Source organism: Tamandua tetradactyla, chromosome 6 (genome assembly GCF_023851605.1).
Source record: "Tamandua tetradactyla isolate mTamTet1 chromosome 6, mTamTet1.pri, whole genome shotgun sequence".
Classification (NCBI taxonomy): Eukaryota; Metazoa; Chordata; class Mammalia; order Pilosa; family Myrmecophagidae; genus Tamandua; species Tamandua tetradactyla.
Window position 1 is genome coordinate 8,907,324 of NC_135332.1, and position 23,789 is coordinate 8,931,112.

Here is a 23,789-nt window from a genome sequence, read left to right on the forward strand (position 1 = left end):
TCACGTATTGTACACAGCTAATTGTACGATAGCTAAGTCTGGTTATTCCAATTAGCAAAACGGAGTACCTCATGAAGCCCTAAGTAAATGGCTTTGGTCCACTCATCAAAACAATAATCAAACCGACCATTTGTGGATGAGTCTGGGTTCCCTGCATGCTCCCAGCTTGATGCTGAATGGCTTCCAGATGTGCTACTAAAAGTAGAGGCTTGAGACAGGTGTTTCGGAGTTCAAATCAGTAGCAGTCAAGGTCATTTGAATGTGACCTTGGACAAATGCATTTCACCGCACGGAGCTTCATTTCCCTGCCTGGGAAATGAAAGAAGCCGAATGGATAAGAAGCCCTTGGCACAGCGCTGAGCAGGCAGCAAGAGCACAGCAGATGAACTCTACCATCATCTCAGTATTCTTTCCTTCTCATTCTTTGTCCCCTTGCCTTCACCCTGATGGTGTTCCCCAGCCCAGAGTGCCCTCTTTCACATCGCCCCTCTTCTCCTCTTCTCTCAGCTCAAATGCCATCCCCCTCTTTTCAAGAAGTCCCAAAGAGCTCCAGAGCTGGCTGAGATACTATAACTTCCATTGTCCTAGAAAGCTGTCCCTCCTCCCATCATAGCGCGAAGGATGCAACACAGCAGTGACGGGCTGATAAGCTTCCCTTGACCACTCTAGACTCCTTGTAAACTTGGTCTCCTCTGTTCCCCCCAGCCCCTCGCACAGTGCTGGCACACGGCAGGCCCTCCTCTCACGTCCAGGCAATGCAGTATTGGGCTTGTTGCTGTAATAGAAGGCACAGAGCCTAGGCCGGTCCCTAACAGTGGCTCTGGTGGGTGCCCACCTGTGGGTGTAGCAGCACTTTCTTTTGACCTGGACCACCTGCAGATGGTCACTGGAGATTACAGGGACTCAGAGCAGTGGAGGATTAGAGCAGCTGGGAGCCAGGGGATGAGCTGCAATGCCTTTTCCACCTATCCATTACAACAAAACCGAATTCACATGAGAAGTAATGAGCTTCCCAGGGGAAATAGCAGGGGTAAGAAAAAGCTTGACAGAGAGCAGAGGAGCTGTGGCCCAGACCCCAACCTTGACTTCTGAGAATGTGGGGGCCACCTTAATCCAGCTCCAGTCTATACCCAGAACCCCAAGGAGTGCCCTAGTTTTCACAATCTCGAAGACTCTGGGCAAAGTCCAGAGTAGCTGTGTGATTAAGAGGGTGGAGTGGGTGCTACAAACTACGCATTTGCTTCATGAAAAAAAATTCCATAAAAAATATACAAGACTCCTGGGCCTGGGATCAGCTGTCTGTCTTAGGGGAGCCCCTTCCAGACTGGGCAGAGGTAACTTAGTCTCTTAAACCTTTCAGTGGCAATCCAAAGGCCCTTTCCATCTCTGCCTCTCTCCTTGTGAGGCTGATCAGTTTCTATGTCCTACAAAGTCTGTCTTTGGAAAGGCTCCAGGTGTTTCCATTCCACTCCCACGCTAGGCCAGGTGTCATCGCTGTACACCTGAATTCCTGCAGCCGTCTCTAACCTGGGCTCCCTGGCTGCTGTCTCTCCACTCTCCGCCCCAACACGAGCACCAGTACCAGATGAACAGCCCGAAAACTGTGCACGTGTGGCCCACTTCCTTCTCAAAATGATACCGGTGGTTTCCAATCTAACGGCAGAATAAAATGCCAACATCATAACTTGGTATTCAAATCCTTTCCAATCTGACTGCACCTGTCTCTTTCACCTCAGCCTGTTGGTTCTGATCAGCCGAACTTCTGTCTTGTCCCAGGCTCCTGCTTTCAGGTTTTTCCACCGGCCTGGAGCAGCCCACCCTCCCCATGCCTCTCCTGAAGTCTAATCCCCCTTCCTCCTGTCGATGGGCCCAGGAAAGAGCCACCAGATCAGTGTAGCTACTGAGCATTTGTAATATTGCTAATGACACTGAGGGACTGAATTTTTTGTTGTATTACATATCAATTAATTTAAAGACTGATAATTCCGTCTCTGGAAAACTGTTAAGTATATTTGGAACAACTTGGGTGTGTGAATCCACTTTTTCAACTGTAAGTTTAACGAAATCTAAATACAAATCAAGTACTGCTGAGGAAAACTTAGCACCCAAATTGAAATGTGCTGTAAGTAAAAGACACACTGGATTGTGAAGACAGCACACACACATAAAATATCTCATTAATAAGCTTTATACTGATTACCTGTTGAAATGGTATTTTGGATACATTGGGTCTAACAAAATATATTCTTAAAATCAATTTCACTTTTTAATTTTAACCTCTTTAATGTGGCTACTAGAGAATTTAAAATGACATATGTGACCTGCTTTATATTTCTATTAGACAACCATGCACGAGCTCTAGAATCCTGAAGCAATTATCAGCATAGGTCATTTAAGACTTAGCATATGTGGCTTTGTATTGATTTTTTTTATCATTAGATGTATATGCTTTGCCTTGATAACTAAATCATTTTAAACACTTTTAATTTCCAGTTCCTAGTAGCAAATGCTACCATTTCCTGACACTTGTTGTGGGCCAAGCCCTTTGCTGGGTGCTTTGCCCTATGTTATCACACTTAACAGTCTCAACAACCCTCTGAGGCTCAGGTGTAATTAGCTCCCTTCTTCCGAATGGGAAAATGAAGCTCAGAGTGTACAGGTGGCTCATGCCAGCGTTTGGAGAGGCACCTGAGGTAGTGGAGCTGGGATTTGAACCCACACCTGCCTGCCTCTTGCCTGTGCTCTTTCTGACCCCACTTTGTGCCTGTTAGGAGTGGGCATTCACTAATGTTTGGGTTAAGGATGGCTCAAGTTGTATTTTATTCTGACCCCCAGGAGGGTCCTGCTTGCCCCACCGTGAGCAGACTACTTGATGTCTCTTTCCTACCCCCTCCCCACTGCCACACACACACACACACACACTCACATACACCACACACACTCAAACACACACATGTAGGCTCAAGCCACCTAATAACCTCTATTCTGTATTTTCTAGCCACTCCAAGTTAGCCTGGTGTGCCGTACTTCATCTAGGACCCAGTTCTGACACGTGGAGCTGTGCCAGCAGTCTCCTTCCTGGGCACTGCGGTGGGTGCCCGCAGTCTTGGAGGGCCTACATCCAGCTCTTCACCCTAGAAATGCAGGAAAATAGGATTGGCGGTAGGCAGCTGGTGCCTGTTCATTTAAATCATGTCTCTACCATATGCAATGCTAGATGCTAAAGATCCGCAGAGAAGCTGGCTGTGTCCCTTGCTCCAAATAGCCCACATTCTGGAGTGGTAGGTGCAGGAAAGGACAATTACAATCTAGTGTGACAAGGGCTGTGATGGAGAGGAGTGAGGATGCTATAGGACCTTAGAGACAAGGTACTTGTCCAGAGTGGGAAGGGAGGTGGGGGGAAAGGGCTGGGAGAGATGAGGAAGGAGAGGTTGGAGAGGGGAAATGTAAGGCTGAGGGGCTGGACAAGGAAAAGGAGTGGGAAAGAAAGGGACAGAGAGGTGGGGAAGGACCCCAGTGGAAGACAGGGGAAGATGGACTGAAAACCAAAACCAGGAGAACTTTAGGTGTTTTCTCCCACTGTTGGCCAAACTAGAAAAATAACTGGCGATGTTGGGACAGACATAAAGTTAATCAAGAATAATTTGTCAACAGCAATATCTACCTAGGAAAGTGCTGCTATGCAATGAAAAGACTACGTGCTTGGGAGGGGAAACCTTTTCAGAAATACCTCCTAGTTCCTGACTATGACAAACTGCCCACTACTATATTTGTTCCCTCATTTATGGAGAAGATTAAATAATTAAGAAAAGGGCCAAGGAGGGGCAAATCTTTTGGGGACCCAAGACATAAATTATAGCTATATGTATTAGTTTGCTAAGGCTGCTGGAATGCAAGATACCAGAAATGGAATGGCTTTTAAAAAGGGAATTTATTATGCTATAAGTTTATAGTTCTAAGGCCATAAAGATGTCCAAACTAAGGCATCCAGACAAAGGTACCTTGACTCAAGAAAGGCCAATGTCTGTCACATGGGAAGGCACGTGGCTGGCTCTTTCAGCCTCTGTGGATCCTTCTGGCTTCTGGCTTTCTTGGCATCTCATGGGAAGGCACACAGCAATGTCTGCTGGGCTCTGTGTTTCCAAACATCCATGTCTAGGTGTCAGCACTCCAAGCATCTCCAAATGTCTGAATCTCTGTCAGCTCTGAAGCAACTGTATTTTCTCCAAAATGTCTCCTCTTTTAAAAAGGACCCCAGTAAACTAATCAAGACCCACCTTGAATGGGCAGGGTCACATCTCCATCTAATCAAAAGGACCCACCCACAACTGAGTGTGTCACATATCATGGAAACAATCCAATCAATGTTTCTGCTCCACAGTTTTTTAAGAATCAGGATTTTTAAAAAACAGCTGCCTCCACAAGATTGGATCAAGTAAAAGGACATGTCTTCTGGGGTACCTAACAACTTCACTGCACACTATGATAGTTTGTTTAAATAGTGTCTCCATCTTTGTTCTTTAATGTTATAAAAGTTAACCAAGGTGGTAGCAAAACACTGTGAATATAATTAATGCCACTGAATTGCATGCTTGAAAGTGGTTAAAATGGAAAAATGTCAGCATTTTTTTATAGGTTATCACAACAAAAAGTTTAAAAAACAACAAAACAGTTAACTAAGAATCTGTAATCGGATTCTTAGGGAGAAAACCATGTTAAAATCCGAGCATCTCTCGCTTCTGCTGCTTCTAAAGCACATGCATAGCTCAAAACTCACAGTGGAGGAGTTTGCCTGTGGTTGTAGGGGCGTCACACACTGCCTGTGGTGGCCCCCACAAAACTCCCACCCTTCTCCTGGAGAGCTATTTAACACCTTAGGACTAACTGCTCCTTGTTTTCCATGAGTCCTTAGCAGAAATCCAGAGTGGAAGGAAACTGATGATTTTTTCAAAGACACATTTACATATCTGCTGGTCCACAAAGGGCTCTCTGGCTTCTAGCCCAGAGTGGCCCTGGGAGGGGCAGTGCTGGCTGGAGCCTGAACAGGCCCTGCCACAGTGGCACAAACAGTCCCCCACCAAGCGCTGGCTAATGAATGACTTAAATGCAGTGTTTTGGCTGAGCAGTCACAAGTTTCTTCCCTGGGATTTACTTCAAGAGCCTGGGAATTTGGAAGCTTTTGAGGTCAATCGAGTTCAACCCCATGTCTGTAAAATGTAGGCAATTTAGAGACGGGTACCACCCTTATCTCCAGCCTGTCTTTTCACAGAGGCCCCACAGAGGTGGTCTCAGGTCATTATACCCACTTTACAGATTAGAAAACAAAGCCAGTGGTCTAAATTCACTGTGCCAATATCATCCACGTGGACCTGTGCTCTCACTTTAAGAAGGTGATTCCTTAGGCTCCTGGTACTGCCAGGTGAGAATTAATAGAGCAAATATTCAAATATTCAAAAATACATGAATATTTGGGGGAGGGGGCAACATATTTTTCTAATTATTGTATCAGGTCCTGCTGGGAGTGAAACTGAGTGTAGAAAGAGAAGAAACATGTTTAAATCACAGAACGAAAGGGCTTAGGAAACACACAGGCCGAGTTTTCTGATAAAGACAGTTCTGTATTGCTAAACATTCAAGGGGATTTTAAGTAAATTTGGTTGTTCCTTCCTCAAATAGCCTAAATCTGAATCGCCCATTATGGAGAGACTCTGAGTGCACTTGTCTTATAATTTAATCCTCCCAGCAATTTTTTCCATATAATTACTCCTATTTTACTGGTAAGAGAGCCGAGGCTCAGACAGGTAAACTGAGTTCTCACCCAAGCTCTTGCCATTGTATTACATTCCCTCTCTGGACAACAAAATAACCAGCCAATAATCTGACACCATTCCTATCCTATAGTTTAGAGAGCAGCTGGTTACCTCACTACTATAGAAAACTTTCCCTATTGCAGTTCTATTTATCAACGTAAGAAAGGGAAAATAATCCCTTTTCAGTACAAAATTGCTTGACACAGGCTATAGAAGCTTCTGCTTGCTTTAATTTCCTTCTCTTATCAGCTTCTCATGTTCAGACCTGGCCTTAACCCTCCCCGGCCAGAAGAAAGCTAAAATAACACAAGCAGAGCGGGACTTGGGGCTCACAGCGCCTCATCTTCTGGAACTCCGATTCAATCATTCTGACTTGGCAATTACTGCTTCTCCGGGAATCCTACCATGAGCTAGCCTTTCTTTTCCATAGCAGCTGAGTCAGGAGTTTGGAGACAAGTAAGTTGATGACATTATTTGTTGGGGGAGCCAAGCTGCCACCAGGGCCATCTTCTTAATGCCTCTGGGCGAGCTCTCACTGCTGGCTGATAAACTCAATCAGCTGACAATCCCTGACATTTTATACTGAGGCAAAGGGTAGGTGCACAGGCCGTGACATGCGATGCTACCTACCCACCCACCCAGCCAGCCAGGAGTGTGGTTTCTGGAAGCAGCAGGTCCAAGCCTGCTAATCCTGTGTTCTGAGGGAAGAGAAAACTGCCACTATTACAGGAGCAGAGGACTTCAAGGCCCAGGAATAAATCCAGATTCTGAAAACTGGAACTTCCCTGGAGAAATAGAACTTACGTTAAAGAATCTTTACCTGTTTCCAGCCACGGAGCAGCCCATTTACAAGCAATAAAAGATTAAAAAAAAAAAAAAAGTATGCCTTATCTTTCAAAGCTTTAAGGGAAAATTAAGGAAGAGGGCATGAGGTGGGATGTTTGGAGTTTCTCAAAAAGAATCTCAGATTTACAGGCGAAGCCTTGCGTTAGTGTTATGTAAATAGTTGCCCATAAATGGGTCCGATGCAGTAAGCAGGGTATAAGGGTTTATATGAGTTGCAGGATGTGTCTGCAAGACAGGCCAGGCTTCTGACTTCAGCTGAGTTGAGGTCACAGCTGGTCAACAGCAGCTCACAGATCTTTTACAGAGGCTGAGAAAAATACAACCAGCAATTAAAGTCATGTTTTCCATTATTAACAACAACAAAAAACCACCGACAATTCAATTCCACATGTCTAGTTTCATCCGAAACGCTCCACATGAAAGACTTATTCTGGTAAGAGCACCCCCAGATTTCATTACAAAAAAAAAGGGTTGCCTTTTCAAACTTAAGTCACATTAAAGAGAACGTATGGGACTTGCATATCATGTATATATTGCCAGAGTGGGATTCCTCTCTTCTCAGTTCTTTATCAGCCACCTGGGAACATTTTACAACCCAGAGGCTAAGCTCAAAGTACTCAATATCTTCCCAGGATCAGCCTAAGGACTGGTGTGAGCCCCGAGGTGGTGTTCACCCCAAAAGGAGATGGAATAACCGACACAAAAAGAAACAAACACAACTGCTGGACTCTATGCTGCCTCGTGCTTACACAGGGTTAGCTACTTGCGTCTCAAGTTTGAACTTTTAACACCTGGGCATTCTGGCCATACTGGTATATCAGAAAGATCACTTGACTCAGAGTCAAGAGGTGGGGGTTCCAGTCCTCACTCTGCTATTGGTAAGTAAAGCTTTGAGTAAGATGTTTAAACTCCTCTTTACCTTCCTTGTGTGTCAAAAGGGAGCGAGTCTAAAGCTTACAATTCCTCGTGGGGCTATTGTGAGCAGAGAATGAGGAAAGTAGGCCAAAGTGCTTTGTTTTATTAACATTACACTAATGTAAGGGATTTATATTATGAGAGGGCCAGGGAATTCCCTTACTTTCCTAGAAGGGAAGAAAGGATGAGGTTCATGCCTATTTTATCAGTAAGAAAGGACTAGAATCCACCTATTTTATGTTAATGATGAGACAGAAGAGAGTGGCGTAATACGAATGCTGGATGTGTCATTATTTTTATTAGAAAATTAACACAAGGTTTAATCATCAAATAATGTGACTGATTTTTAAATAAACATATCTAAATGGGTGTTGTCCCATTCCAAGTCATCTTGGCAAGTGAAACACTTATTTAAATTCTATTTCTCATCATTCAGATATTTTTAAACTTCTCTTTTGGAATCCTTCCTAGAGCCTCTGGCACATTATTCTGAATATGTCTGAGGGTGACAGATTTTTGTCTTTCGTGGCTAATTCTGATTTTTGTAAACAGCCCAAGTTATTTAGCACGAGGGTTGGTAAATAAGTTCCATAATGTCACTTTTTAAAATTGAAAATAAGCTATGACTATATGGTAGGAAGAATGTTTTTCTTTCAGTAAAAAGATATTTACCTAATGTATAGACTTCCCTCCTCCCGTCTTAGCTGAAGAAGACTCCACCTTAGAACTGAAAAGAATGACCAATGGGTTTCAAGAATTGAAAGCATTGTTGGAAAGGGCTTGCGCCTTCATAAGGTGACAACATTAAAGGAGAAAGCTGCTTGGAAATGTATTTATAGTCATACCTTCCAATGTTTCTCTTGCAAAACTGAGTGCCACTAGCCTTTGTGTTTCCTGGAAGAAGAGCCCTGCAATTAACCACCCATTCCAGGAGGAATTTTTTCACACCTCCACAGGGCATCTGAATATCTCATCTGCATATAAATTGACTAACCATTTATATGTTTATAAATTTATATGTTATAAATAATATTCATTAGAAACAATATAGAAACAATAATTCTAATGAATTAACATCTGGGTCTATTGGAAATATAGTGCCCAGTATATTCAATTATAACCCATAGATTCTACACACCATTTAAAAATCTGGATTTTTCTTCAGTGATGAAACAAATCTATCTGAAAATTAAAATGTCACTAATATTATATTGTAACTTGCAGTGACTGCTACAGTAGATTTGCTTCTGGCGCAAACAATTATTAGTGTTATTTTTAAAATAAACACAATGGAACTTTCACTCTTTGAAGTTGCACATAGTATGTATTCCAACGTTAAATGATGCCGATGACTTTTCTTTTATGGAATATATTTATTTGTTCTCAAACACTCTTTTATTGGGGTAAAATTCCCATCACACAAAATTCACCTTTTTAACCATTTTAAAGTGCACAATTGTGTGGCATTTAGTATGTTCACAATGTTGTGCAGCCAACATCACTAATTCCAGGACACTCTCATCACCCCAAAAGGAAATTTTGTATCTATCGGGCAGTCACTCTCAATTCTCCCCTCAACCCCAGCACCTGGCAAATGTGAATGTGCTTTATGTCTCTATGAAATGCCTATTCTCAACATTTTATATAAATGGAATCATACACTGTGTGGCCTTCTGTGTTTGGTTGCTTTCACTTAACATGTCTTCCAGGTTCACCCATGTAGCCCATGTATCAGAACTTCATTGCTTTTTTTATGGCTGAATAATATTCTATTATATGGATATACCACATTTTGTTTTCCCATTCATTCCTTTACTGATGGGCAACTAGGTTGTTTCTCCCTTTGGCGACTGCAAAAAGTGTTTCACGTACGCTTTTTTTCTTATACACATTTTTTTGTGTACACGTTTTTGTTCGAACAACTGTTTTCAATTCCTTAGGGTATATACCTAGAAATGGAATTGTGGGGTCCTATGGTAATTCCATGTTGAACTTTTTGAGGAACTGCCAACTCCCTAACTCATTTTTATTTTCAAAATTTCCAAGGTATCAATATCACCAGACAGTTAGTTAAGAGGCAGTCGGACAGCTGAAGCCAAAGCCCAGGCTGGGCCCAAAGAGGTCTCTTTTTCAGAAACAAACCAATAGGGCAGTCAGGCTTGTTCCATGGGAAGACTACAATCAGGGCTTTGAACAGCTTTCTTTGTTACTCTACCTGTCACAACATGACTTGGCTGGGCAGGAATACCTCCTGCCTGCTAGGTACTCTTTGTTCTTCATTACATAGCACACATTAAAAAAAAAAAAGTGTATCTAATGTATAGGCTTCCCTCCTCCTGTCTCAGCTGAAGAAGACTCCAGATTTGCACCTGTAGTCCAAGCAGGAATGGTGCCTGGGGGCTGACTCTGTGCTGGTCAGGGGCGACACGTTAGGCCCTTCCTGGTTGGAGAACAGGCCTTCTGGAGCCTAGAAAGAGCTCCACCCCGTGTAGGGTATTGCACTGCCCAGGGATTCTGACCCTATCAACCTGCAGAAGAAGGCGGTGACTGCATATCGTAAACCGTCCACCCTCTGGGGTTGGTCAGGACAACCAGAGATCATTCTACTACCAGCATTGTTCACAGCAGCTAGTTTACTGAGTCACGAGGCATCTCAGTAATTAACCCAACCCCAGGAGTAAATGATCAGCACCTATTTTTTAATTACACGTGCTCGCGAGCCTCTCTGCACGCTCACCTCTCATCTCCCCCCACCGCCCTAACACACAGGAAGCTCCCCTGTTACAGGAACCCAAACCAAGGAGCACTGCGTTGCGCTGCCAAAAGCAGAGGCAGAGTAAAACGGCTTTTCCCACTTGAAACTAAACAGTAAGAATCGGCTTCCAGGGTCCTCGCTAGGTGAGTCGCTCTTCCAGCCCAGCTGTCACTCGCCAGGTTCATTCCCCAGCAGTCCTTTCAGGTGTCCTGCTCCGAATCTGCTGGGACAGAAAAGCCCCTTGGCTGGTCACATCCTCTGTAATCTAGCAGGAAACCTACGAAGTGCCTGCTCCTGTCCTCCGTCTGTTTGCTTATCTGTTTCCTCGTCGGAAGCGCCCGCAGGACAGTGTCCGGTTTAGGGGGATTTTCACCATGACCTCACCCTCCGCCGCCGTCCAGCTTCCCGCGCGGCCGGCGCGCCCGCAGTCGGGGCGCAGCTCGGAACCCACACCAGTGACACGTCTCCGAACGCCTCTCACATTAACACCAACTCCAGCTCTTCCTCCTTAAAGGAGGGCCCGTACAGAGGTCTGAGAATGCCACAAAGACCTGCAGGGGTGCGGGGGTGTGGGGTGGGAGGAGAGGATGGAATAAACACGACTTCTGGTTATGGTTCTGAGCTTGCGAGAGCAGCATGTCAACTGAGCCGCGGGGGAAAAAAAGTACCCCCAAGACTTCCAGGTGTGTTCGCCCGCCGTTTGGGTAATTTTTTTGAGTCAGTATCCTCGAAAAAGGCATGGGAACGGTGACAGCAGGCGGTGGGCACGTAACCGAAAGAAAGGGCGGCGGAGATGGCTGAAGAGAAGGGGGAGCCCAAAAGGCAGTGACCAGGCCCCGGCCGCCTGGCCTCGGGGGAGGAACCCTTCGGCCCCTAAGTGCACGCAGTTAATTAAAGGGAAACAGAAAGTCGTGCTCTGCAGGCGCACGCAGGGCCCCAAGCCGCCCGGCCCAGCCGGATGCCACGTGACAGCAGCTCCCGGCCTCCGCGCGCGCGCCGGGCGGCGGCCGCAGGCACGCGAGAGAGCCAGCCAGCGAGCGCGTGACTCATACGTCTCGGTCAGGGTGCGGGAAAGAGGCAGCAGCGTGCGTGCGCGTCTCCGGGAGACAGCGAGCGCGCGTACGCCCCGGGGCCACCGCCCCTCCCGGGCCCGCCCTCCTGCCCTCCCTCCCCGGCTCACCCGGCCCTCTCCCTGCCTGGCCCGCCCTACGAATCACTTTGCTCGTTCTCCCCTCCCCGGGTGCGCTCGGGCCGCCGCAGCGCTCTCCGCCCTCCAGCCGCCGTGCCGGAGCCGCCCGCCGCCCGAAGAGGAGGTGGAGGGAGCCGGAGGGGCCCGCCGAGGCGGCCGCGGCGGCGGCGGCGGCAAGATGGCGGACTTCCTGCCGTCGCGGTCCGTGCTGTCCGTGTGCTTCCCAGGCTGCGTGCTGACGAGCGGCGAGGCCGAGCAGCAGCGCAAGTCCAAGGAGATCGACAAATGCCTGTCCCGGGAGAAGACCTACGTAAAGCGGCTCGTGAAGATTCTGCTGCTGGGCGCGGGCGAGAGCGGCAAGTCCACCTTCCTCAAGCAGATGCGGATCATCCACGGGCAGGACTTCGACCAGCGCGCGCGCGAGGAGTTCCGCCCCACCATCTACAGCAACGTGATCAAAGGTGCCGGGCCGGGGGTCGGGGGCCGGGGACTGAGGGCCGAGCCTGAGGTCGGCGGCGGTCTGCGCGGGGCCGGCCACCGCCCTCTCCCGCTCGGTCCCTAGCGCAGGATTGGCCCGGGCGGGGAGGGGGCGCGCCCCGGGTACCAGTCGTGTCCACCCGGGACTCCTTCGCCTCCAGGTGAGGGGATCCCCGGGGGGCGTCCCGCTTTCCCCCTTGCTGCCCCTGTGGGGGTCACGACCCGTTCCCCCCCCATCCCGCCGCTAGCTTTGCTCCCTCCTAGAGGAGAGTCAGGCGAGCGGGTGTCTCAGGGTGCATGGTGACCTCGTCTGCCTTCCTCCCTCCAGATGAGGCTGGAAGACCCGAGAGCCGGCATGAGACCCTACCCCCCCCCCCACCCCGCCCCTACCCCCGCAGGTCCTGCAGCGCAAACTTCGCTGCGCGGGGTGGGTGACCGAGTCACATGGGCCGGGTCTGCGCCCAACCCCCGGCTGCCTAGGCCGCCTTCTGAGCCACGGGACTTCTGGAACCGTTGCAAGAAGAAAACTTTTATCCGAGTCTCTTGTCAAGGGCGAAGGGTGACAGCCAGTCGGTCTCTTTTGGAAAAGCATTTGATACTTAAGGGTGTCATTTTCTCTGTGTTCGATTCAGGAAAGGGTAGATCCATACGGTTACCTCTGAAAAATTAACATCCGTGGTTTTTCGCCGCATTGTCACGGTCGGGCAGGATGTTTGCCCATAGTCACTGTGCTACACGTTCCACACTGGTTTTTTGTTAAGTGGGGGGAAGTGGGGAGTGTACCATCAATTGCTTCTCCTAATTAAGTGAAATTGAGTGATAATATTAAGAATCTTTGGCCTAAGATGCCCTTGCTGTGAACCCGTTTTGGTTTGATAAGTAGGGTTGAAAAGTAAGAAAAGAGACTGATCATGCTTCTTATATAAAATGAAGACTGTTGTTATTTTATATATTTTATATATTATCTAAGTATTAGTTAATATTTATAGTAGACTTGAAGGTCTAATATTTTTATATAATAAGGATTAGAAATTAACGTTTGGGTGATATTAAAGTTTTATCTGCTCCCCCAAAAAAGAGTCTTTGGCCTAGAAAAAGGGATGTGGATTCTGTACAGGTTGAGTCACTAAATTAAGATCAGTCTCAGGTTGGGTTACAGGTTCTGCTTCTGTTTGACTGTATCTTTTTAATTAAAAAGTTAAAATTTGTCCTTAAGTGGAAAAGGCACAAAATTTTTAATTCTGGACTTAAGAGAATTAGGGAAGAATGTTTTTCTTTTGCCATTTGAAAATAATTAGCATTCATTTTTCTTAGAATCACATATTTTCTGCATAAAAAGCATTAGGACAAAACTGAGTCACAGAGCTTGGTACTTAAGGCGCATCAGGCTTCTCTTTTATCTGAGTATCATTTATCTAGGAGTTTGCCACAGATTTGGGGGCTTTTCAAACATTTTGTGGTCCCCACCCCCCTCCGCATGGGCAGGCACTGGGAATCCAACCCCCGTCTCCGTCTCCAACATGGCAGGTGAGAACTCTGCCTGCTGAGCTACCATGGCCTGCCTTGAAACGGTTTTTTAAAAATTTTTAAGTGGGATGTTCAAGAAGTACTTAAGCAACTCCTTCATGTCATTTTTTTTCTCCAAGGGTTTAGTAAAGAAGAACTCCCTGAATGGGGAGGAGCATGAAAGTGTACAGACCACTGTGAGAGCAGTTCTCTTTAACCCTGCTTAAAGTTTAGCACAAGACTAGTTAAGGTTTCTTTCAAGGCCACAGACTGTCTGCCTTACCACTCCTTAATTGAAGGTATCTTTGTATCCTGGTGCAGCTGAATTTAAGGAATTATGCTAATGAGCAGAGTCAACATGTTAACTGATCTAGAGCCAGGTAAATAACTGGTTCCTTAATGAGCATTGGATTTTGAGCATTGGTGATGAAGGCACCTAGTTTTGTTGAGTTGGCATAATCAGAAAATTGACAGAAAAATAGTTTTCTAGATACCCAAAAAATGGTTTCCAATAGGCATGTGACTGTGAAGATGGACAAATAAGTAACAGTTTAGTGATTGACTTTTGGGTTTGAACAAACCTCAGTGAGTTGCAGTCCCTATTTTTATCTCATTTTGTAGTTGAGTCTTCCTTTCAGAGATTCCAAAGACCATTCTGTGATGTACAGTATTTTGAAGTTTGATTTGGGAGAAGTTTCTGAGTTTTTTCTGTTCCCAGCAGACACAGTGTTGCGGTAGACAGGGTGCTGAGGGAACAAATAGAATGCAGAGTGATAATGATTGGGTCCTTGGCATTTCATAAATAAATGTCTTTTTGGTTAGGCTCATAAAATTCTGGTTGTAGCCTTTTTCTTAAGAGCCTGAACACCAGGCCCGGCAGTATTTATTTTTTTCCTTCCTTGGTTTTAGTTCCCTTGTGATCACCTTCTACCCCAGAAATCTTAAGTTTTATAAATTAAAACATGTTAAAATCCTTCAAAAGAGCAGTTGTATTAGTTGAATTTGCTTTTCAAGGCTCTAGTTTTATGAGTGTGAGCAACTGTTTTAAAACTCTGAGGCGTTATGGGGGTTGTTTTGATGTTGGTCACCATTTTTGGAGGAGGGGTCTGCAGTAGTTAAGTTGAAGAAAATAATACTAGTGCATTTTAAGGAATAAAACTTATGAGAATATTTAATGACTACTCCCTGTACTTTTTTTTTTTTTTGAAACAAAGGTATGAGGGTGCTGGTAGATGCCCGAGAGAAGCTTCATATTCCTTGGGGAGATAATTCAAACCAACTCAATGGAGACAAAATGATGGCCTTTGATACCCGGTCACCCATGGCAGCCCAGGGAATGGTGGAAACGCGGGTTTTTTTACAATATCTTCCTGCTATAAGAGCGTTATGGGCAGACAGCGGCATACAGAATGCCTATGATCGGCGTCGAGAATTTCAACTGGTAAGAGATTTGCCTTTTTAAAATACGACTTCATTTTGATGACCTTTAGTAATATCTGATTTTAGCACACATTTCTCACTGACTTCTGCGTTATATTGTATGTACACAGAATTGTAGCCTCAGAAATTTGGATTTCTATCTAGATGAGCTTTTTAATAAGCAAGACAAAAATAAGGTAAACTCCATAGATTTGGGGGAAGCTTTTATATTTAATTGGTCATCTTTCCTTTCTGTGATGTAAGGTCCTAATGATTCTCTTAGGTGTTTTTTCCTTTTTAGAGAAACTTCCTTTTAATTGTAAAAATATTCGTCCTTCTACAATATTTACCTTTTACTCTTTTTTTTTTTTACCATTTACTCTTGAAATAAGAATTCATTAACTGAACCTAGTTGTTCAGAGGTACTCATGTTATGATACAGGTTAATTTAATTAGAGGGAGATGAAAATCCTTAATAATGTTTATAATAAATGTACTTTTTATGTATTTCCATTTTGTGTGTTTTTGTAAGGTTCCTAAGCACATTTATAGCATGTGCTTTCTTAAAAAACAAAATAACCCGTTACTTTTTGTGCCTTGGTTTTGCACAGACTCATTGGAAATTTATTTTACGTTTATTTTCTCCCCTTAAAGAAGACTACCCATGGAACACATAATACCTAATGGCGCTCAAGAGAGGATACAAAATAAAGAATCTGATCTAGGTTAAAGATTTTAAAATAATAATTGAAATAGATTTTTAATCAAGTGTTTTCTAATTTAATTGTGAACGCTTTGATTGTATTCTGGGTTTTATTTGCCAAAGACCGGAAAGATTGCAGCAACGATAGCAATCTAGACTCCTAGGCAATCTGGAGATAGTTCAGCTCTGAAGTGTTTCGGTGTAGTATGATCAAAATAAAGTGACAGTTAAAAGTAAAACTGCTTAGAAATTTGCTTAGTGATGTCACTGGCATTAAAGTCATCCACATTTATGGGTGTGGCTACAAATGATGTACAGCCAGTTGTCTCTGCTGGTAACAGTTTGTACTCAGAAGCAGTCTCGGCTATTGAAAGTATTAGAAAAGTATTAGCTTTCTGGAAGTGTTAACTTTTTAAAAAACTGACGCCTTAATCTTTGCTTTCTTTTAATTATGGCTATGTGTATCATATAATCTAGCACTTGTTTATGTACTGTCCTATATAGTTCTCTCTTTTCATGTGTGTATTTTGTCTCGTCCAGTGATTTGTCCATTTCTGAGTGAGGAACTATCACATTATTGTTAGGTAACTGCCAGCATTACATCTTGAAAATTATGAGTTTAAGTTGACAAAACCACTCAGGATGAGGGTCTGCATGTTTTCTTGCTTGACTCAGCTGATGCTTTAGGAGCAAGGAAGGCCTGGGGCGAGCAGGGGAGTGTTCAGAAACACTTAAAAACTTTTTTTGAGGTAATATGTATATAACACAGTTTTCCATTTTAACCATTTTTAAGTGTACACTTCACTGGTATTAATTGCATTCACAGCGTTTTGCCATCACTACCATCTACTATCAAAACTTTTTCATCGCCCCATACAGAATCTCAGTACCTGTTAAACAGTAACTCCCCATATGCCTACCCCTGGCAATCTCTAAATCTGCTTTCTGTCTCAATGAATTTGCTTTTTCTAGATGCTTCATGTAAGTAGAATCATATAATATTTATCTTTTGTGTCTAACTTATTTCACTGAGCATAATGTACAGAAGCACTTTTTTCCTGATAAAATATAGGGATACAAGAAAAGAGGAATAGGGTGAAATCTATATTTTAAATTCCTGGAGGACAGGATTTTTTTCCTTTATGTATCCTCATCTGTAATAGTACTTGGTATCCTGTATTGAACTGAATTAATAACTCTTTGGATGCTTTTAGTGCATAGCATAGTAGTGCTGGGCATGAGAGGGCACTTGGTTAATTTCAACTTTTCCTCGAGGTCATACTCTGTTCCGAGTACTTGTCTACATACAGCAGACCCCCAAGTCGTGTCTTTTCTATCTCTTTAAAGTCTCTTGTATCCTTTCCCTCCTTCCCTCCTTCACGTTATTGTCTTAGTACCTCTTGCTTGGACTCCACGGTAATCTTGTTCAAACACAAGCATGGGTTTACCTCAGAAAGCTTTGATCATTCTCCAGTGCCTTCAGAGCTTAACTTCTTTTTGTGAATCAATACTCTAGTTAGCCTGCCATTCCAACATTATATTTCATTAGGTCAGTGGACATGATCTGTAACCTCTTAATTCCCATACACCCTGATTTTCTGCTTCTATGGCTTTCTCCGTGAAGTCCTTCTGCCAGGCTCTTTCATCTCCATGTCTGTCCATTAAAGCTTTACCCTTCACTTACAACAGTGGTGAACAAGTTTTAATTAGACTGCATGTGGTCCATGAACCCTTTGCATTAGATTCACTTGAGAAACTTGTTTTTTTTAAAAAAGGCAGATTCCCAAATTCCACCACTATAGGTTCTGATTCAGTAATCTGAGCTGGGGCTGATTTGTATTTTTAGCAGACAGTCATGATAATTTGGATGGATTTACTCCATGACTAAACTTGAGGAACAATGCCTTAGGATCATGTCCCTTCTTAAAGCTTTCCTGGTCCTTCTGGTTGGAAATGCGTCTCTTGGTGCCCTCTGCTCCCTTTAGTACACTTACTTCCTAACACTCCTCACAGTCCACCATGTTTTAAAGTCATTTACATTTATGTTTGGCTCTCCCACTAAATTAGAAGCTTCTTTGGTGTGCTTTGTCTTTTCTGTTTCCCAGTAGCATAGGGCCTGGCACTGACTTCATTTCCTGAATTCTTAGACATTCTGAGTTACAAGATTCTTCTAAAAATATAACATTCTACATTAATTTCCTTCTGGGGTATAGGGATTACTTCCCTCTGCTTGCCTGTTAATTTTCCAGAGATTGTAAGTCTTTACATTATATAATCACACATTTGTCTTTTCATTTCAGTTAGTGATTATTACATTTATTAATGCAAATTGAAATGCAAAAAAAGGGGGTTTTTAAGGCCCTCCCTGATTTGCGTTTTGCTTAAAATGAATTACTATCCTTTAATCAGTTTTTAAACAAGGGGTAGAGTAGTGATATTACACTAAGCAGGCCACTCATGTTTGTTAGTAACAGCTTTTGGGTGCAAACATGAGTGTTTTCTTTCCCCAGTTCCTAAAGGCAAACGCTTACTCTTCTAGTTAGTTCCATCATGGGTCAACTAAATAGCTTACTGTAGAAAAAGTAAAACCTAAAATTCACATTCTCGTTATAGCTTAACGTATCTCTTTTGTTATTAGAAACTAACACTTTGAGGAGCCTAAGAAGTGATTTGTTTTAGTACTGGATGAAATATTTGTAATATTCAACTTTATCTATATATTCAGTATAGTTTGCCACTGCACTCCAGATCTGCTCTCTGAAGAAAAAAGTCTTAAGTGACAATAGCTAGGAAATTTGTTAATTTAAATGAGTAAAGAGATAGGGAGGATCAGGGGTTGGATGAGAAATGATACAACTGCAGACATGTAAAAGTAACTGCCAATTTATTATTTTCTAATGTTTACTTTACATTTTACCTTTTCAGAACTCTGAGCACATTTATAGAACTGGTTATATAGGGCAGGAAAGTGTGTGTGACACAGAGAGGAACACCCCACAGCTTCCTAGTTTCTGTAAACAAGTTAATGTCAGCGCTAATAGTTTCCTGTAATGACCAGCCTTTCTTTGCAATTCCTGAAACTGAAATTTTTTTCTTTGTTATCATGGTAGTTTTGGTTAGACTTAATTTTTCTTTCTCAAATGGTACAGTTTATGTTTGGTGATAGTTAAACCCTTCTCCAAAGCTGGTAAGGTAGTTTAATTCATTAAGACAGATTCTTACCTCAATCTGTAACAGTAACTATTTTGCTTCAGAAGTTGTCTAGGAACTGAGTGCCAACCAAGTAAAACTAGAAATTTCAGTTTTGGTTAAAATATTTCATTATTTGCACTGCAGCCTTTATTTGAAATGGAATCAGAGGCATTTGTTTGTTCTTTCATATTAATATGGATTTGCTTTAAGAAGTGAATCATTACTACTTTCAGTTATAAATATTATGTTTTGGTTGGAGAAGAATCTGTTCCATTTTCTGTATAGATAAAATCAGAAAAGGGCTTTGACCTCAATTTGCTACTGATTCTAGGGTGAGGATAAACTGTTTCAGCCCATATAATATAAAAATTGTATATAATATTAGAAATTGTAGAGATTTTTAATTTTAGGTCTCTTTAGGTAGAATTTCCTTTTGGTGAATCTGTTCAAATGTCAGAGTGAGTTACATTTTATCCAAACCTTGGAAACCCAGGTCTGTAATACTTTTGACATTAAAAACAAAGAGAATGTCTTTGCATATGTTTGTATTTCAATAAAACCTTATCAGATTTCATATGCACATACATGTACATAAATACATAGATAAAGCACTTGATGTAGTATATTGATGTTTTCATCCTTTTATTTTGGTGGAAAATTGACTGGCTATGTGGTGTCTGGGCTCTAGACACTGAAGGGGAATTGTAATATACTGCGCTGCTCTCTATTACCTTATATTGTTAAGCAGGGTTAGTGGGACAGTAATGTATGCTGCACCAAAAATCTTCACTACGCACCCTAAGAGATGGATCAAGTTAATAGTTTTATTATGAAAAACTAGGCTTAGTTTCACAGCTCTTTACCTAGAGTGTGGTCCCAACCCAGGAAAAAGGTGTTAGCTTGCTGTAAAGAAAAGCATAATGGCCAAAAGGACTTCTTAGATTTATTTTCTTTGTTCATCTTTCATGAATTGGCAACAGCCCAGCCAAATTGGGGTATCTAGTCATATTAGTCCAAAGCAGGTGCCAGTTTTTTTCATCAGAAAATTAATTCACAGCCCTTCATAATTATACCATTGTTTAATAACTTATGTTTTATAAAAATTGCTTTGTACTTTTCAAAATTTCATCATGTACATTTCATATAATTCTTTTTTAAAACTTGTGAGAAAAAGAAGATAAATCATATTGTCCCCATTTCACAGATTAAACAATTGAGATGCAGAGAAGTTGAGTGGGATGCTTCAGATCACAGAGTGAGTAGAGGATACTAGAACAGAATTGAATCCCTGGTCTGTGGACTCCTACTATACGGCTATGGCCACTAAACTGTTTGCAAGTGCTCAAGCATTTTATTGTGGCAGATTCTTTCCTTTCATTCCCAACCCAAGTATATAGCATTGTACTAATATACATGCAATCCTTTTTACATTTTGAACTTTCATAATATCCTTGCACCCTTCCTTTTCTACTTTACTTAGATAGTGGTTATGATATAAATAATTGTAAATGACATTTAATGATAAAAAATACTAAGTTGCAGTGGTACAGTTCAATCTTACCACCGTTTATCATGATAAAGGCTCACTTTGAATCTTCAGCTCCTTTAAAACTAACTGTACCTAGTGATTCTCACCCATTGTTCCCTCCCTGAACATGGGTGTGAATATACTCTGAAGAAAGAGTTTAATGGCAGCTAGTTCTGTGAAACAACTGGTCATACATTTTTCAAGGAAAATATCATTTGGCAGTTCACCCATACCTGGTATTCAGTTGCTCACATTTGCTTTTGTTTGGAGAAGAGGAATATCAAAGCACTTCTGTTGTTATTTTCATAACCTCCCTCCAGTTCTTCTCATATGAGTGTCTTGTTTTCATACTGCAGTTCATCACAAATTTTTGATCCGTTAGGATCCCCTTTCTTTTTTTTACGTGCACATATCTGGAAATTAGCAGTGATTTTTCTTTCCTTGCTTGAAAGTACTTCATTTTTTTTCTAACTGCATGATATAATTTACCTTTGCTCATTTAGTGAACCTGTCTTTTTTATAAGATGTCTTTTTTTTCTAGATAATTTGGTATATCTACATTAGCGGAGCAGTGTTGGAGTGGACATTTTGAAATCTAGACCTTAGTGGCCTTGGCTTAAATTACCAATATGTTGCAGTGATGGTAGTTGTTTATCTTAATTTTCTAATTTAATCTCTCTTCTTTTGGCAATGCAAACCAAAACGATTTTTAAACCAGTGCAGTGGTGAACTTTTCTGTTCCTGTCTACTCCACAGTAGAAGCATTTAATGTTTTGTTTTTGTTTTTTTGTCTAAGTAGTAAGACCTATGACTTGGTTGTCTTGCGTATGACCTTACTTTTTATTTTCCAAATGAATTAGAAAATCACGTTTAAATTTATTGATTTATTTGGCATACTGCGAAACATTTTTACAAGTAATTTTAATGTGATGACCTTAAAATTTAAGGTGGTTTTCTGCTGTAACGCATGATAATGTGGAATAAGATGGACTACCGGATCTCCATCCGGCTCTGCCACTCATTGTTTGAGCTTGGGCAAGTCCCTCAGCCTCTCTGAATTTAAGTTTCTGCAGCTGTAAAATGGGGGATGATCACAGGCCATTTTATTGTTGTGAGGATTGCATGAGATGATCATCATGCAGATCCCCTGGCCAATGCTTCATGTGTGTTAACCATATCATTAATATTAGTTATTAATGTTTCTGATATTCCATATGTATATAAGCCATTACTAGCTCTTTAAAAGTAAGGCACTGTAAGCTTTGATTTGTTTCACTCTGAACTTTGATTACCAATATAAAAATACCTAATTCTAAATAATGTAGAATATATGATTTATAGTCCCCTTCAACGATATGTTTGTCTCTAACAAGACAGTGCATCAGAGAGAGATTTGAGGTTTTTACTAGTTAAATTGGTTCTTAGTAATTTCATTTTGTGTAATTTATATTTTCTGAACTTTTAACATTAGAAACAGAAGAGGTCCTCAGATACTCCATCCTAGTGTCTGATTGAAAACCTCCTCTCTGCTTATTTGCTGTTGACTTTTTTCTTACGTTAGTTATCATACTAACTCAGATCACCTCATTTTACCTTTACTATTAATTATATTGACTATATTTTATGCCACATTGACTATACAGTAGGACCTCATTTTGCATTAATTCAGCACATGCAAATTCAGATATACATGATTGGCAGTCAAAAAAAAATAAAGGCAGAGAGAGAAAGTTTTTAAAAATTATTTCTACAATTGATTTTATTTACTTGTTACTAGAGTATATATTTGGCTTATATAAAATGTAAAAAAGTGTGACAGGTATGTTCGTATAAGAAATACTTATTAAGTAATGGGGCTCACTTTCACGATTTTCAGCCTATGCAAATGATCTTGGAACGTATTGATCACATAAAACAAAGGTCCTACTGTATAAACTTTTGAAGAATTATCCCTTGATCTAACTTCCTTAACCCCCATAGTGATGTCATTTCAGAAAGTCTTTTGCTTCTATTTCATCTTAAACAAACAAAATCATTACATAAATGATGAGGCTGTCTCTTTATGCTAGTCTTCGTATATTTGTAAATGATTAATCAAGTGTCAACAATGAAAATGAAATACTTTGAAAATAATATGGCATTATATAGATGTTTAGTAAAACTAACCAGTATTGACCGTTCCTATTTTGTCTACAAGAGTTATACACAGAATTGTTTGCAGAATGTGTTTCTGAAACTGCAGCTTTTGATGTGTAGGCGGAATTAGCTAAATTTTGTTACCTTCTTGCTGAGGCCTGGTGAAAGAACCTTTGCAGAAGCTCAGATACTTCCTCCTCCTCCTTTTTCTCTCCCTCCTCCTCCTCCTCATCTCTGTGGTACCTCCTACCCTTTTATCCCCTCTATGCTATACACTTTCCCTTTCTGTCACTTCCCTTGCCTATCACTTCTCATAGGTGATGTGAATACTCAGATGAAAGAGAATGTTTAGGGCTTCTTTTCTAAAGTAAAAAATTCCTTATGTTCATAAAATAGGGAATGATTTTTAAAATTTCAGGTTGCTTTTTTGTGAGATTTTGGAACTTCTGAACATTTTGTATAAAAAATAGTGGTAGTCTAACAGAAAAGAAAAAAAATTGATTGTGATGATAAATACACAGCTATATGATGATATTGTGAACCATTGATTGTACACTTTGTATGATTACATGGTATGTGAATACAAAATATAAATCGATAAAACTAAATAATTAAAAGTAGTAGTCTAACAGAGAATTTGTTACCTTTTCTCAGAAAGCAAAATAAACAATTTTCAAATTTGCTCCCCACTAAAGAAGAAAGATTTTTATTGATTTTGGCGTTTAAAAATTTTTTGGCCATTAAATAAAACTATTCTGTACCTGAAAAAGTTACTTGAGCTAGAACAACTACAATTAGTCTGTTAATAGAACTCTTCTTCTCTTTTAATCTTCCTGTAACAATTAAAGAAAAGAGGTGGAACAAATTGGGTGAGAGACTCAAAAAGATTTTTATTTTCAGCATCTTGGTTATTGTTTTTTACTCTCTGGGTAAATTCTTATTCTCAGGACAGATTGGTTCAGGTGTAGTATGGAAAATCTGTCATCTTACATATGCTTTTCATTTAGGCTTCAGGATGTGAAATGTGGCTATATCCATTTATTGATATTAGGTAAAAGAAAACTCATGGAAGCTGCTAGGAATAAGCAACTGCACCAGATTTCCCAAGTCCTAGAGTCATTCACAGATTATTATCTGTGCTACACTGGGCCTAACAAATGAGATAATGTACAAAGACTTTGAACAAATAAATTGCTATTCAAATTAAAATGGTCTCCAAACTCATTTTTTTTTCCGATTTTACACACCTAAATAATTGAATGCTATATATTTACAAAGCGGCTAATACTGTTTATCCTAATTGAAATTTTAAA

General features: G+C 41.5%; 1 protein-coding gene across 1 annotated transcript in view; it reads left to right on the top strand.

The window, feature by feature from the left end:
- The first annotated feature begins 11,476 nt into the window (after positions 1-11,476).
- Positions 11,477-23,789, top strand: part of GNA13 (G protein subunit alpha 13) — a 47,764-nt gene continuing 35,451 nt past the window's right edge. The window contains exons 1-2 of the mRNA XM_077163642.1: positions 11,477-11,976; positions 14,713-14,939. Of these exons, the coding sequence (XP_077019757.1) occupies positions 11,694-11,976; positions 14,713-14,939 (510 nt within the window). The 5' untranslated portion in view covers positions 11,477-11,693. The remainder of the gene's footprint in view (positions 11,977-14,712; positions 14,940-23,789) is intronic.